Source organism: Macaca fascicularis, chromosome X, assembly GCF_037993035.2.
Source record: "Macaca fascicularis isolate 582-1 chromosome X, T2T-MFA8v1.1".
Lineage (NCBI taxonomy): Eukaryota > Metazoa > Chordata > Mammalia > Primates > Cercopithecidae > Macaca > Macaca fascicularis.
In genome coordinates, this window is record NC_088395.1 from 160,936,400 (window position 1) to 160,951,372 (window position 14,973).

Below are 14,973 nucleotides of genomic sequence, written 5' to 3' on the forward strand. Positions count from 1 at the left end.
TTGTAATACATATATAGAAAAAAAATTGAAGGGAGGTACATCAAGATGTTAATGATGTTTATTTCTGGGTGCTAGAATTATGAAAACTTACTCTTTTCTCTGTATTTCTCAACTTTTTTTTGCAATAAATATGTGTTACTATTATAATCAAAACAGTAATAAGGATATTCACATTTTAAAATTGCAACTTTTGAAGGAGAAAATGAAGGCAAAGATAATTCAAGTTGGAAGACAATTTAATTTTAACTGATAGATACTTCCTCATTTTAAGCAGATAGCAAATGCCCCACTCTTTTGGAGTCCAACCGGAGAGACCACATGTGCCCTGTTGAATCTTCTAGTTCTTCACTGGACTGGGTCAACTACAAGAATGCTGGGAAAAGAAGATAAAATGGTAAATGCTCTGCACAGAGTTACTCTGTAATTATATCCCTTTTTCAAAGATTGGATTTTTCACCACTTTTTCTCTTAATATGAACCAAATAATTCCATACAAACAAAATGCTTTGATGAAAAAGCAGAATGTGTTTCCAGTACAGTGGGGCTTGGAGGTAGTGGTATAAGTATGGTTAGGTAGTTTTTCTTCTTTCGTTTTTAAAGTATCTTTTTAAAAATGAACTGACCAAACAAGATAGCTCGTTGTAGAAAGATCAGAAAGTGCAATTAGATGGGGAAAAAAAAGTTACCACCACCACCAATAATAATAAAACAATCTACTCACTACCACAAGGAGATAACCAATGTCTAATACTTCGGTAAGGTTCTTAGAGGCTTTCCCCCTATATGATTAGTTTTTAAAAAGAAATTAGACTAAACTATGTATCTTCTGTTATAATCTGTTTTTTCCACTCAATGATATTTCATGAATATCTTTCCGTGTAATTATTCTTAGTACTCATTGTATGAATGTGCAATGCTTTCTTTAGCCAGCCCCAGACTGATGGACATTTAAGTTTTCATTTCTTCACTATTGAAAACCATACTAAAAATTCCTTGTACACATATCTTTGTGGACTTGTTAGAGCCTGTCAGTCCTCCTGATTGCCACCTCTGCTTCTGGAATGCTGGGAGATTAGCCAAGCTTTCATGTGCCTCAGGTAATAAGCAGCTAGCTTAAGCCTTCATTACAGCTGCAGCTAATGGTATATACAGGTGAGTATAGAGGAGGAAGAATGAGGCACAGAAAGACTGCAATCCTCACTGTGAAATGTCTTAATTAAAAATCAACAAGTATTACTGAGAGTCTACTATGTGCCCAGTACCAAGTCCCAATTTTTCCTGGGAATTGATGTGTCCTTTATGACCACAGACTTCAGTCTTCTTTAATTCCTGCAACACTTAAAAAATTATAACTTGACCAGACTCTGTGACTCACGCCTGTAATCCCAGCACTATGGGAGGTCGAGGCGGGTGGATCACGAGGTCAGGAGTTGGAGACCAGCCTGACCAACATGGTGAAACCCCATCTCTACAAAAAAGACAAAAATTAGCCAGGCATGGTGGCGCGTGCCTGTAATCCCAGCTACTCAGGAGGCTGAGGCAGGAGAATCGCTTGAACCCGGGAGGCAGAGGTTGCAGTGAGCTGAGATGGCGCCACTGCACTCCAGCATGTGTGACACACTGAGACTTAATCTCAAAAAAAAAAAAAAAAAAAAGAAAAAGAAAAAATTATAACTTTTTCTTCTGTTGGATTATTTTGGTTCTCTTAATCAAAGAAATCATTCTGTGCCTCCTATATCTACCATTTCTTCTCTAATCTTACTTTCACCAAACTGTTTAATACTGCTTGCCTATGTAATCCTGTTTTGCATATTTTCTTTCATATTTTGTACCAATGTCTCTCTTTCTTCATGGTTCCTCATTTTGGTGATAGTTTTACTTTTTGTCTTTTACATTTTTCTTGGGATTTTCCATCTAATTTTCATCTTCTCCTTTTGTTTTAGTATACCTTATCTGCCCTGTTTTATTTCTGCATATAGCTTTTATTATTATTATTATTATTATTATTATTGAGATGAGGTCTTGCTGTGTTCCCAGGCTGGTCTCGAACTCCTGGCCTTAAGCAATCCTCCCGCCTCAGCCTCTCAAAGTGCTGGGATTACAGGCATGTGCCACCATGCCCGACCTTAGCTATTATTTTATATTTTGTATCAAATGTTTTGAATTTATGGCAATATGTTAGTACACAGTTTGTATCTGCCCTGAGATATTTTTCTAGTGAGTATTCCTCATCTGCCATTTCTTGCTTATATGTTTCTTGTCTTTTCCATACAGTAACTCAGTATAGATCTGGTGCTGTTTCCTGTTGAATGAGATAAACTCTTACTGGACCAGTTATTTACAGGAGATTTGCACAAGTCACCAGCGCTATACTTTAGACTAACAAATTATCTTCATGATGCTGAGGTATGTGTAAGCTCTTATAGCCTTTACTTCTTTCCAGCCAAGTGAGAGCAGCAGCTGTAGGTCTGAGCATAAAGAAGTTTCAGACTTCACCTTCTTGCCTCAACAGACTGCTTCTTAAAAATATGGCTTGCCTATATGCTTATTCATTCAAATTTATCTGTTAGGCTTCTACTTGGTGCCCAGTTGGGTCCAGAAATGTTTCTTTCACTAGTTAGCTTGCTTGTTCCCAGTAAGGGCTTATTGGCTTTTCTCTTCAGGTTAAGCCATCTACTTCAAAGAAGGAATTATTTTTGTTGGCATATAGTCTGCCTTATCTTCACAGAAGTCCCTCTGAATGTGCATGGTTAACCAATACTTCTGATGCTTTTGATGCAGCTTACCTGCCGACCACAGTTTGAGTAACAGTGACTTCAAAGATGTGGAACCAGACATATCTTATTTGAGTTCCAGCTTCCTTGGTTGGTTACTAGGTATGCTATTCAGGGATATTCAGCTGCTATAACGGTCCTGAGATCTTAGTAGCTTAACACAATAAAATTGATCCTTCACTCATGACTCATTCTGATGTAGGTTAAGTTCTCCTCCATGAGGTGATTCAGGGATCCCAGCTCCTTCCATCATGTGACTTCACCACCTTAGAGTCCTTCAGTTGAAGCCATGCATATGCGAAAGAGAGAGGTAGCATGGACACATGTGCAAGACATTTTATGTCATACATTCCTTTTGCTCGTATTTTACTGGCCAAATCTCAGTACTGTGGTCCCAGCCTAGTTGGAAGGAAGGTTGGGAATATAATGTTACTCTGTGCTTGGGGAAGAAGGAACAGGATTGCTGAACAAATAGCCAGTCTCTGTTACAGTCTGTCTTTCTGATCATCCAGTATCTGTTTCACTTTTCTTTTCATATGTGGAACACAGCCACCCTGTCATGCATATGGAAATATTCCACCCATATTTCTGCTTGAGAAAGGCCTTATTTCCCTAGCTGCTGAGAGTGTTGTCAGCAGAGAGCCTCTACCTGTTAGCTCATTCAGAGGCTGCCTCAGCTGCAGAGAGCTTCCATGTACTTTCTGGGAACAGCCCACATCCAGTGAATGATCTAGGTGGGGTTAGAGAGGTCCAGCCATTTCAGCCACGTGGGACAACTCTGATGGGGCTGACTGAGTCTTTGTTGGGCTTGCAAGACAGTTTGATTTCTCCCTTCCACCCCATATCTTCCACAGGCGTTGATCATTAATAATACCCTGAATGCCAAATTCTGGTCTCCCTGTCTACTTTCAGAATACCTGACTTGTGGCAAACCCTTTCCTCAGGACTAAATCTCATTTATCACTGTGTCCAGCTCAAAGTCCAGAGTATCTGGTGATGCTGAGTTCTCTCAAGTCTGGGGGTGGCTCTGCTTGGTTAAGTGATCTGCTCCTGATCTCTACAACCCAGAATAACGATGGAACAGGAAGAGGATAAGCACCATAAACATTCCTATTTGAAAAGAGGAAGAACGAGAGACACACAGCAGTCATTGCTCTGTGGCAATCCTGGAGTCCTGGTGGGTAGGCATCGATTAGACCCAAATCCTGCTTTCAAAGGGTGGCTCTGTGGCCCTTTGTCCGTTCTCTGGGAGGCTCTTCTGATCCATTATTCTTCTGAAGCAAATGTTGGGACCTTCAAAGCTGGTGTCCTTCTTTTTCATGGAAGGTTGGAGGCCTAACTATTGTTCACAACTGATGGCTCATTTAGTTCTGGCTTATGGTTTCTCTGGCAATAAGCTTCTCTCAAAAGCTTAGCTGATATCTAATCTATTTGCCTCCAATCAGTTCCATGTGCCAGTAACCACATCCAAGGTTGCTTCCTAGACACAGTTCTTGATCCTGTGATCATTTCGAGGTTACAGGAGCCATAGGTGATGCCACACCCTTGATGTGATCTTTATCCTCAGCCACTTTCCTTAGATTTTTGAGCTCTTTTAATTGCTTTCTTTCTCTGTCTTTCTAGCAACCAGCACACAGACAGGCAAGTAGTCATTTGTCAGTAAATACTGACTGAATTCACAAAATTTAGCTCAACTATTTTGTTTTCCTCAGGATTCTTTTGGCTTCATATGATTTATGTAGATAAATATTATGGTAAATTTTGAGGAAATTGAGAGCACAGCTAATTATATATTTTCTATGTATAGTTCTTGAGCCACAGGGAAGAAAAATTAGGAGTTAATAAAGTTGATAAAAGAAATGACCAGTTGTAAACACTGGTCATTAAATGTGACCTGTCAGTCATTGGTAACAAATGGAGCAAGTTGGAGGAAATAAAAGAGAAAGTAGAGAAGACATTTTAAAAAGGGGTTGCATGACCTTTCACAGTTTTCCTCCCAGAATTGAATTTCTTAAAACTTTCCCTTAATTACAGATATGCAGGCTGGTGAGCAACCTGTTTCTGTTCCCGCCCCCCTTCACGTTCCCTCTCTCCTCCTCGTCTCTTCTTCCCGCAGAAGCTTACGTGAAGCAGCAGAGGATCCCCATTAGTGCTGAGGTGAGAAGAAAAGCAACAATGGCTGCTGGAGGTAAGGCACTCTTGATAAGTTGCCATAAGTAATCCCTGAAGTTGTTCAGCCAGGACCTGTCATTACCTGCAGAAAGAGCATAGATGTTCATTGAGGAGAGGTCAAGTAAATGATAGGGCTGGCGTTTGAATCCAAATTCAAGTTCAAATAGTTGTCCCAGATATCATGTTCTTATGGTTGTCCAGAGCCCATATCCTAAACTACTTTGCTGTGCTGGCTGTAAGATGTTCAAAGGGCAAACATTTTGTTTTTAAAGTATCCTTAGATGGATATAATTTTTTGCCTCCTTGTAAGTCAAATAGGATCAATAATTGTTGTTTCAGATACCTTAAGGGTTGTTTTGAGTATATTGGGTACTTTTTGAAAGAGAAGCATGAATTGATAACAAGAAAGTCTTTACTAAAGTGTTGCTGCCTAGAGTATATCTCTGGGAGTCCTGCAGGAGGCTAAGGGGAGGGAGTATCCCAGGAAGAGAAAGGAGAAGGCCACCAGCCCTAAGAGCAGAGGAGGAAGGGGCCAGGGAAACTGGAATAAGGACCTCTAGGGGGAGTTTGCTGATCAATGTAAGGCTCGGGCTGTTGGGTCTTTTCATTAGCAACTGGGGGAGGAAAGTACAGTGCTTTGACCCTAAAGAAAGAAGTAGGGGAAAATGAAAGTGTATGCAGCATGGAGTTGAGAGGATTCACCACTAACCAGCAAGACACTTGAATAGCATGTTGGAACCCAGATTGTGGATCAGTGGACCATCAGGTTTATTGTCAATTTCACCTCCTTTGTCAAGTCTTTCCTGACCCCTCCCCAAAAACAGTTTAAATTATCCCCTTGTCCGCTGGGACATTGATCATGCTCCATGGAAGGTTGGCATCTATGGCTTTGTCTGCCTATCCGTGAGCTCCTTCATAAGAGAGGCTGTTCAATTCCTAATCCATGTAGTTCAGAAAAGGACTTGGTACATAGTAGGTAGGTTAATGCTTGTTGAACTAAATTGAACCAAACCAGAATAGTTTGCTTTCCTATGAACATTCTTTTTAAACATGAAATTCATTTTACCTGACCTGAAACATGAATCTTAAGTCCTATGAAGAAAGGAACATTCATCCTAACAGCAAACACACCCCCTGAGCGTGGTTTCGATCCTGTTTTTTCTTGTATTCCCAAGGCAGACAAAGGCGAAGGAGAGGAAGCTACTGTCTCCAACAAGAGGCAAGTTAGAGAGCATAGCAGAAATCCAGTTAGCAGCAGCTTCTGGGGTTCCATGGACGCCCGCCTTCAGCTCACTCCGCCAAGGAGAGATGTCTTTGTCCGTAGCTCTTTCCACAGAAACTTTGTCTGAAAAGTTAGACAATGATGGTTTAGTTCATATTCCAAAAATCTTCTCACCATTATGAACATAAGGATAATTGACTGACTTACACAGGTGACTCCTGAAAATGGTCAGTTTCCAAAGCAAAATGTATCCCCTCCAAGAAAACAAAACAAAACCTCTATCAGGTCAGATACCTGACATTCCCTCCCACCCCTGATACCTTTTCAATCGTCCCCAAGTCAATTAGTAGAAACTGTTTCATCTGTTCAGGCCAAAAAAAGTATATTCACATTGTTGTGCAACAGATCTCTAGAACTTTTTCAACTTGGAAAACTGAAACTGTAAACAGCTCCTCATTAACCCCTCCCCTTCAGGTCCTGGTAACCACCATTCTACTTTTTGTTTCTATGAATTTGACTACTTTAGATACCAAATATAATAAATTTCTATATATCCATATATTTTTAACTCCATAATATATTTTATATATTCAAGTAACAAACTTTTATATTGCTTTAAAAAGTAAATGTTTGTTTAGGTTTACATATAATGACTCTTCTTTTTCTTTCATACACTTTATCCATCAGAAGTGTCTAGTCACCTTTACTCACAAAACGTATCCAGAATCCTGCCACTTCACACCACCTCCACTGCTACCTACCATCATCTCTGTCTTTCTGCTTCCATCCTTGCCTCCCTTAAGCCTCTTCTCCAGTGAGTGGTCAAAGAGATCTTGGTAAGTTGTAGGTCAGATTATGTCCTAGTTACTGCTGACCACATATCCTACCAGTCTCCTCTTGATCATCACTCCAACTTAGCCTCATTTCATTTTGAACAAGCTAGGCGTGTTCCTACCTTGGGGCTTTTTCACTTGCTTTTCCCTTTCCAGGGAATGCCTTTCCCCCAGGTATTCTCAGAATTTATTCCCTCACCTCCTTTGATTACTCAAATATCACCTTCTCAATGAGGATTTTCCTTAGATCCCATTGTTAAAATTGTACCACCCTCCTACAAACTTCCTAATTGTCTTACCTGCTTGATTTTTCTCCAAAACCTCATTAGAACCTAGTAGAATATATTTTACTTTACTTTATTATATGTATCTCCTGAATATAATGTAAGCTGTATGAGTGCAGGGATTTTTGTCTGTTTTGTTCACTGCTAAACAGTACCTAGCACATAGGGTATCCAGGTGCTCAATAAATATTTTTTGAATGAATGGTGACTTTTGGCGGATATTGTTCCCACCCGTTTTTCATTTACTACGTCCAACTAGATAAGCTGAAAAAGCTGAATCCTCCCGTTCTCAGCCATCCTTGAAGTTAGGCTTGGCTATGTGACATAGCTCTAGATAATGAAACATAAGGGCAATCTGATGGGTAGCTTTTGGGAAGGCTTTTTGCTGTCTTGATAAAAGAGATGATGCTGCCTTGAATGTTGTTTAAGAAATGTTGCCTGAAGTTGCTCTGACAATTTCAAGCCACTAAACTAACACCTGTAGCTCCTCACCTCTGGACTACATGGTATGAGAAAAATATACTCTTATTTGAGCCATTATAATTTGGGCCTCCTATTACTTAAAACATTTATAACTGATACACTCACCTACTGTTTGCTAGGGCTTAAAGAGACCCACATCCAGTGGGAAACCACTTACCTGAAAATGGACTTAGCACCACGGAATTCAAAGAAACCAGTGGAATTAGGCCTTAGTCTTTAGAGAGCAGAAGTCTTCAGAAGAAGCTGGTCAGTCTTCTCCTTAGGTCTCTGAAGTTCCAAATAGAATTCCACGACTCCTTATGATATCATCGATTACATTTAACTCTCCCCCAGTCTCCTTATTCGACAGCTAAGCACACAGACATCAATTTCTGTCTATGTATAAACATCTGTGTTATACCAAAACCCATCCTTACAGTAGTTGTATCCTCTTAGGCTTGAAGAATTCTAAGATATTTTATTCACCACATGGTATCTAACTATGCCTTATAATAACATATATATAGAACTTCAATAGATGGTAAATATGGCATTTCATATTGGGGAAAAAGACATTATTTAATGTGATGTTGGGTGTGAGCCCTTTACCATGCTATGCAAAATAGAAATTCTAGATGGATCAAGGACTAAACAAAAATAAAATCATATATAAAATATGACATTTTCTGTCATACTTTTATGATAGAAAATTCTATGAGTGGATATTTTTATAATCTTGGTGCAGAATAAGCTACTCTAAGCATCTCATAAAACCCAAAGCCATAAATGAAAATACTGATAAATTTATAACATAAAAATGTAAAGCTTTCATATAGCAAAACATTGTTTAAAAAAGATAAAAGATTAATGACAAATTAAGTAATTTCACAGCATATACGACAGACATTCAATTAAGATTGTTAATATACAAAGAACTCTTATAAACTAATTTTTAAAAAAATAGTTCTGGCTGACGCCTGTCATCCCAGCACTTTGGGAGGCTGAGGCAGAAGGATAGCTTGAGCTCAGGAGTTTGAGACCAGCCTGAGCAACATAGCGAGATCCTGTCTCTACAAGACATTTAAAAATTAGCCAGGTGTGGTGGTGCACGCCTGTAGTCCCAGTTACTCTGGAGGCTGAGGCAGTAGCCTGCCTTGAGCCTGGGATATTGAGGCTGCAGTGAGCTATGATCATGCCACTGCACTCCAGCCTGGGTGACATGTGGGGCTTATAACCTAGATGACGGGTTGATGGGTGCACCCAACCATCATGGCATATGTATACCTATGTAACAAACCTGCATGTTCTGCACATGTATCCCAGAACTTAAAGTTTAAAAAAATGCAAATCAAGTCTAGGCAACATAGCAGGAGCCTGTCTCTACAAAATATAAAATATTTTAAAAATTTAAAAAATAATAGTTATCCATAGAAGAACGGCAAAAATGGTATCTCAGTTAGGGGTCTATCAGAAAACAGGGCTCCCAGGAAATACATAAAATGAAAGTTTTTGTAGAGTCCTCCAGTCTCTCCCAGTTTCTTGCTATGTCATGATAGAAAATCATGGAGTGGCTTGACCATTCTGTGACCCAGCCAGCAGGCCTGAATGAAAATTGGGACCTTGAACATTCCCAGGCACTGATAAAGGTATCTAGGTTGTGACCCAAAACACTGAAAGAAACTGGAGGATCTACTTCCAAGATGGTGCACTCACATGACTATTGCTAGATGACCAAAAGTCCCAGCTTGCCTGGGACTCAGGATTGGCTTCATGGGAGTTTGATCTATGCCGGTCCACAGGGCCTCACACCCTGAGGGGCCCTATGTTTTGTTTGCTCTGATGTCACTGTCTTGAAATTCTTAATAATTTTATCTTTGATCTTGTGTTTTGTAAGGGAAGTTTAATGAGACCGCCTATTTCATCACATTCGTTTTCCCCTCCCCACTGACTTTGTTAACATTCTTCTCCCTTTGAGTCTCACTGAACTCCAATGCATTGTGGGTCCACTGGAATGTTATGCTCATGGGCATTGTGTACATTCTTTGCTATTCTATTTGCATATAGTGTTTACAATGCATTTTTACATTGTGGTAAAATTGTAGTAAGAACACAACATGGTATCTGCTCTCTTGACACATTTTTCAGTGCCCAGTATGGTATTGTTAGCTATATGCACAATGTTGTACATTAGATCTGTAGAACTTAATTCATCTTGCATAACTGAAACTTTTTTTTTTTTTTTTTTTTGAGATGGAGTCTCACTCTGTTGCCCAGGCTGATGGAATGCAATGGCATGATCTCGGCTCACTGCAACCTCCACCCGCCTCCTGGGTTCAAGCAATTCTTGTGCCTCAACCTCCCAAGTAGCTGGGACTACAGGCGTGTGCCACAATGCCCAGCTAATTTTTATATTTTTAGTAGAGATGGGATTTCGCCATGTTGGCTAGGCTTGTCCCGAACTCCTGACCTCAGGTGATCCGCCTGCCTTGGCCTCCCAAAATGCTGGGATTACAGGTGTGAGCCACCATGCCCAGCAGCATAACTGAAACGTTATGCCCATTGAACAGAAACTCCCATTTCTCTCTCAGTCTCTTTCTCTCTCCATATAAGCTGTTCGCCTGGATTGAGACTCCATTTCTGATTTATTTTATTCAGCCTCTCATGAATTAAATCATTTTTACTCTGAGTTCAATTGAATCTGGTTTTCTAATTCACTAATTTGGTTTTCTAGAGTGTCCATCTTGCTATTCAGTGCCCCTATTTGTTTTACAAATATCAGTGCTCACATTTTTATTTCCAGTGTAAAAACACAATTCTCAAAGGTATTTGTTTGTATGTGTCAATGTTTTATTTAACTCATTACTGAAGAAACCAGCAGGAAAATAAAAGAACTAGTTCCATTAACATTTGAGAAATAGAGATGTATATAGTCAATGGGAAAAGAATGCCAAAACAAGATTGCCAAGTTAAACATAACAGGAAATAAAACCATATCACCTTTGGGGTTAACTCTTCTACCGGGCTATAAAACAAAACAACTTATTCATTTCTGTAAGTTAGCCTCTAAATGTTAAGAACTTCACAGGGCTCTAAACCATTTTCACCTTTATCATTTGTGGATTGTGACTATACTGTGACAGCTATGTTATAGTTTCCAAAGCGGTCAGCTCAGGGTCAAGCAGGATTATTAGAAAATACTCCAGCATAGAAAATAAGTAGCCATTCTTTTGCCTTTTCTTAGATTGGGATCCATTTTTCTTTCATATTAGGATCTCCTATTTTCAAATTGCCCTGGGTTGCAATCTTCAGATGCTTCCTCCAACTGCTCTATAACTTATCTTTGCCTCCAGTCCCCTTTACTAAATCAGGAGATTCTGTGTAGTCTTAGTGAAGGGGTCAGGCAGATGGAAGGAGCAGTAAACCCTTCGCAATATTATTGGGGTGGAGGGCAGGATGGGGAATCCTACTGTGTGGTGACATGGCAGGCTGGAGTGTTTTTTCAGTTTTCACCAGTCCAATTTTCTTCTGACCTCCTTGATACTTCAACTATGTAAGTGGGACTCTAGTTTTCAGTCATGGTATAAAATTTCCCATTACATTTTTGTTGTGTTATTTTCAGCAGGAAATTAGTAGAGGGAGAGAGTAAACTGAGTGCATTATTATAGCACAGTAAGCACTCATAGGGCAGACTATGCTGTTGTTGTGTTGTATCACAGGGCGAACCTCAAAGCTGGGGTTCAACTTGAGAAGTCACATAGGTTATTGGCTTTGCACAGGAAGGAATTCAAGAGCGAGCTGACAGACTTAAGTGACAGCAAATTATTAAGACATAAAAGAATGAAAGGTTGGCTACTCCATAGGCTGGTTGGCTATTTTTATGATTATTTCTTGATCACCTGCTAGACAAGGGGTGGATTATTTATGAGTTTTCCAGGAATGGGGTGTGGAATTCCTGGAACTGAGGGTTCCTCTTCCTTTCAGACCATGTACAGTAACTTCTGGATGTTGCCATGGCATTTGTAAACTGTCGTGGTGCTGGTGGTAATGTCTTTTAGCATGCTAATGCGTTATGATTAGTGTATAACGAGCAGTGAGGACCACCAGAGGAAGCTTTTGCTGCCATCTTGGTTTTGGCAGGTTTGGCCAGCTTCTTTACTGCATCCTGTTTTATCTGCACAGTCTGCTGAACTCCTATCTCAGGGCATGTGCCTCTTAGTACAGCAGATGTCAACAAAATTTTGAACTGTTTGCTATCAGTTCCTTTTCTTCCTGTCCCCCCAGGATTCATTATGGAAATTTATGATTTTTCAAAGAATTTGCTAGATCTTTAGGACTTTATGTGGCACTACCTCAAAGATTTAAAAAATCCATCTGCATTTATTACAAAGTAGGCCAAATACAAAATACAAAGTTTGTATCTCCTATCCCAGATAACCATGGATTTTCCTCATATTTTAACAGAAATATTAAATATATGTCCTTAGAAGCCTATTATCATCATCATTTTCTTTCTTGGCCATCACAAATTTCAAGAAGACATAGTTATTTTGTTTCAAAGCTTTCAACAATTCCATCCTCCTGACTTATTTTTTATTGGTCAGAGTTAAGACCAAATGGTTTTATGTCTACATCTTTCTGAGATTAAATCTATGGACACTCGTCAGAAAAATGCACATTTGCATTTATACAGAATGTCCCATATAATTTCAGGAAACTTAGGGATTCTTGAACCCTATCTATAATTCTCAGTTTAAGACTGCTAGTTTTGGAGATAAGAATGTGCCCCTCATGACTAAATAACATAATTATGTCTATGTGTAAGGAAGCAAAAACAACTTTTTGCCTAGTTACATTGGAAGGAAGGAATAATCTGGGAGCAGCTGCAGAAAATAGGTAAGAGTTAAGTTAAATTGGATGCACCCTCCTGGCCCCCCACCAAATAAATGCAGGATTAATGATAGTTAATTCGGGAGGCTTCAAGGCAGTGTCTGCTAGGACTGTATAGTTTAAATACATAGCAAAATAATGGGGCCATGGACAATGTGGGGCAGGAAGTAAACCGAAGGTCAGCACAAAGGTAGAAGGCAAGCCAGGAAGGGACACTGCCCTGGAGCTGAGGAGGGAGGGGTGCGGGCACTGGCAGGTGCTGCTGTGGCCACTCTCAGTAGAGCTCCTGTGCCTCGCAGCCCAGAACCTCTATCCTCAGGGCAATCTGGTGCACCCAACTCTGGGGATGAATTCGAAGGTAGCGAGTCAGTAACGGTGAGTCTAGAGAGTTCACCACAGGTGTGAAGGAGTCTTGATTTCCCTGAAAAACCTGAAAGAGGAAAGATAGCATTTATTGATTGTCTGACAGGACAGTGGTCACTGCAAAGCACAGATGCTTTTCTCACTTCTAGTTGTTTCCAGTAGTCCAGGATTAAATCCTGGAAGATGACTAGATTACTCTGTCCCATGCATCTGGGACATCTAGAATTAAGAGCACCCTGCTTTGGAGGCCTTCACTCTAGCTAGGCCTTATATCTAGAATGTTCTCACCCACTTTCCAAACCTCGGTGATATTAAGTGCTTTGTCCCGGGTCACACACAGCACCTGTGTTGGATCATCTGGAGATGAGAGTCAGGCTTTGGCCAGCAGACTCCCTTGTCAATGCATTTGCTGTGGCAAGAAGAGTACACAGTAAGAGCTCAGAAAATGGTAGCTATCATTATTAGTTAGATAAACTGGTTTCCCACATGTTGGTGACAACTTTAGAATGATAACGAATGCAACACAGCAAGGCATGCAATTTAATGTGGCTGGGCAACCTTGGCAGGAGGGGATACAGAGAGAAAGACGTGGGAAGACAGTCTAAGACTCAAGGCATCTTGCTACTCCAGGACTCTGGAGCAAAGGCCACCTATAACTGGGTGGATGTTTGGGAAAATGAAGATCCGAATGTTCAAGTGTGTAATTCAAGGCAACTCTAAAACCCTGTGGGTTTTGTGTGGATTCCGAGGTAAACCTACAGAAGAAAGTCCAGCCAAATGGTGAGAATATGCAAGAGTCTTGGAGAAAAAGGAACAGAATGAAGGTAATGTCCTACCATAGTGCATGCTCTTGCAAGGACAGACACTATGATATCCTTAGGATCTCCTGAGGCAGTTCGTGTGTAAGGAGGCAACTTGCCACCATACCGGAAAGAAGTGGTTAAATAGCAACAAAAGGGCTCCTGCTTCCTGGGACTATTGGGTGACATTTTCCTCTAACAATCCTGGCATCTTCAAGTGTGGTGTCGGTTTAACTTCAGATTCCAAATGGGAAGAGACTTTTCCTGGCGAATGCACTGTAAAGTAGCACTGTGTTCCTACAGAGAGTTTAGGTATCAGAACAAAAGAAGTTTGGGCCATCTTCATTAATCTAGCTACATGTCCCCCCTAGGTTCCCAACCCTGGCTGCTTATTGGAATCGCCTTTGGAGCTTTTAAAAAATGATGCATGGGCTAGCTCCCTGCCCCCCACTCCCCGGGGAGAAATGCCAATTTAATTGGTTTGTTCCCACCTTGGCCCCCTTATTCTGGTCTCCAAGCTCTGCCTAATATAGCCCCAGCCCAAGTCTTTGATCTATTCTCCCACTGCATTCCTCCTATTCTACTGCATCGCAGATAAACTAATCTTTTAGTTTCTCAACAATGTCAACTCTTGTTTTATTTAACATGAGAGCCTTTGTATATGTGATTCCCTCTGCTTGGAAGGCTCTTACCCCTTCTGTTTCTTCTTTTATCCATGTTTTTTTACCCTTCGGGTCTCAGTTTAAATACTACCTCTTAAACTAGGCATAGTGGCATGCCCCTATAGTCTCAGCTACTCAGGAGGCTGAGGCAGGAGGATTGCTTGAGCCCAGTAGTTTGAGACAAGCCCAGGCAACATAGCGAAATTCTGCCTCAATTTTTTTTTCTTTTTTTGAGACGGAGTCTCGCTCTGTCGCCCAGGCTGGAGTGCAGTGGCACAATCTCAGCTCACTGCGAGCTCCGCCCCCCCGGGTTCACACCATTCTCCTGCCTCAGCTTCCCGAGTAGCTGGGACTACAGGTGCCCCCCACCAGGCCCTGCTAATTTTTTTTTTTTTTTTTGTATTTTTAGTAGAGACGGGGTTTCACTGTGTTAGCCAGGATGGTCTCAATCTCCTGACTTTTCCTAACAATTTGTGGAGTGAGACTTTGAGATCATGCAAATATTCTGTTTCAC

At 40.6% G+C, this 14,973-nt stretch overlaps 2 protein-coding genes across 8 annotated transcripts in view; both read right to left on the reverse strand.

Annotated features, from left to right (window-relative positions):
- Window positions 1–218: 218 nt before the first annotated feature.
- Window positions 219–8,057, reverse strand: SMIM9 (small integral membrane protein 9). Its single transcript, XM_015444341.4, has 4 exons — window positions 7,926–8,057; window positions 6,078–6,291; window positions 4,899–5,028; window positions 219–373 (listed from the first exon to the last, which is right to left on the reverse strand). The coding sequence occupies exons 2-4, from the start codon at window positions 6,217–6,219 to the stop codon at window positions 346–348; spliced, it is 300 nt and encodes a 99-aa protein (XP_015299827.2). The 5' UTR covers window positions 6,220–6,291; window positions 7,926–8,057; the 3' UTR covers window positions 219–345.
- Window positions 8,058–10,572: 2,515 nt separating this feature from the next.
- F8 (coagulation factor VIII) overlaps window positions 10,573–14,973 on the reverse strand; it is a 209,992-nt gene continuing 205,591 nt past the window's right edge. For all 7 annotated transcript variants that reach the window (XR_287458.5, XM_045383830.2, XM_045383831.2 and 4 more), the window contains one exon: window positions 10,573–13,064. Coding sequence is in view for 6 of the 7 variants with exons in the window: in XM_045383830.2 (XP_045239765.2) it covers window positions 12,909–13,064 (156 nt within the window). In the remaining variant the exon portion in view is untranslated. The remainder of the gene's footprint in view (window positions 13,065–14,973) is intronic.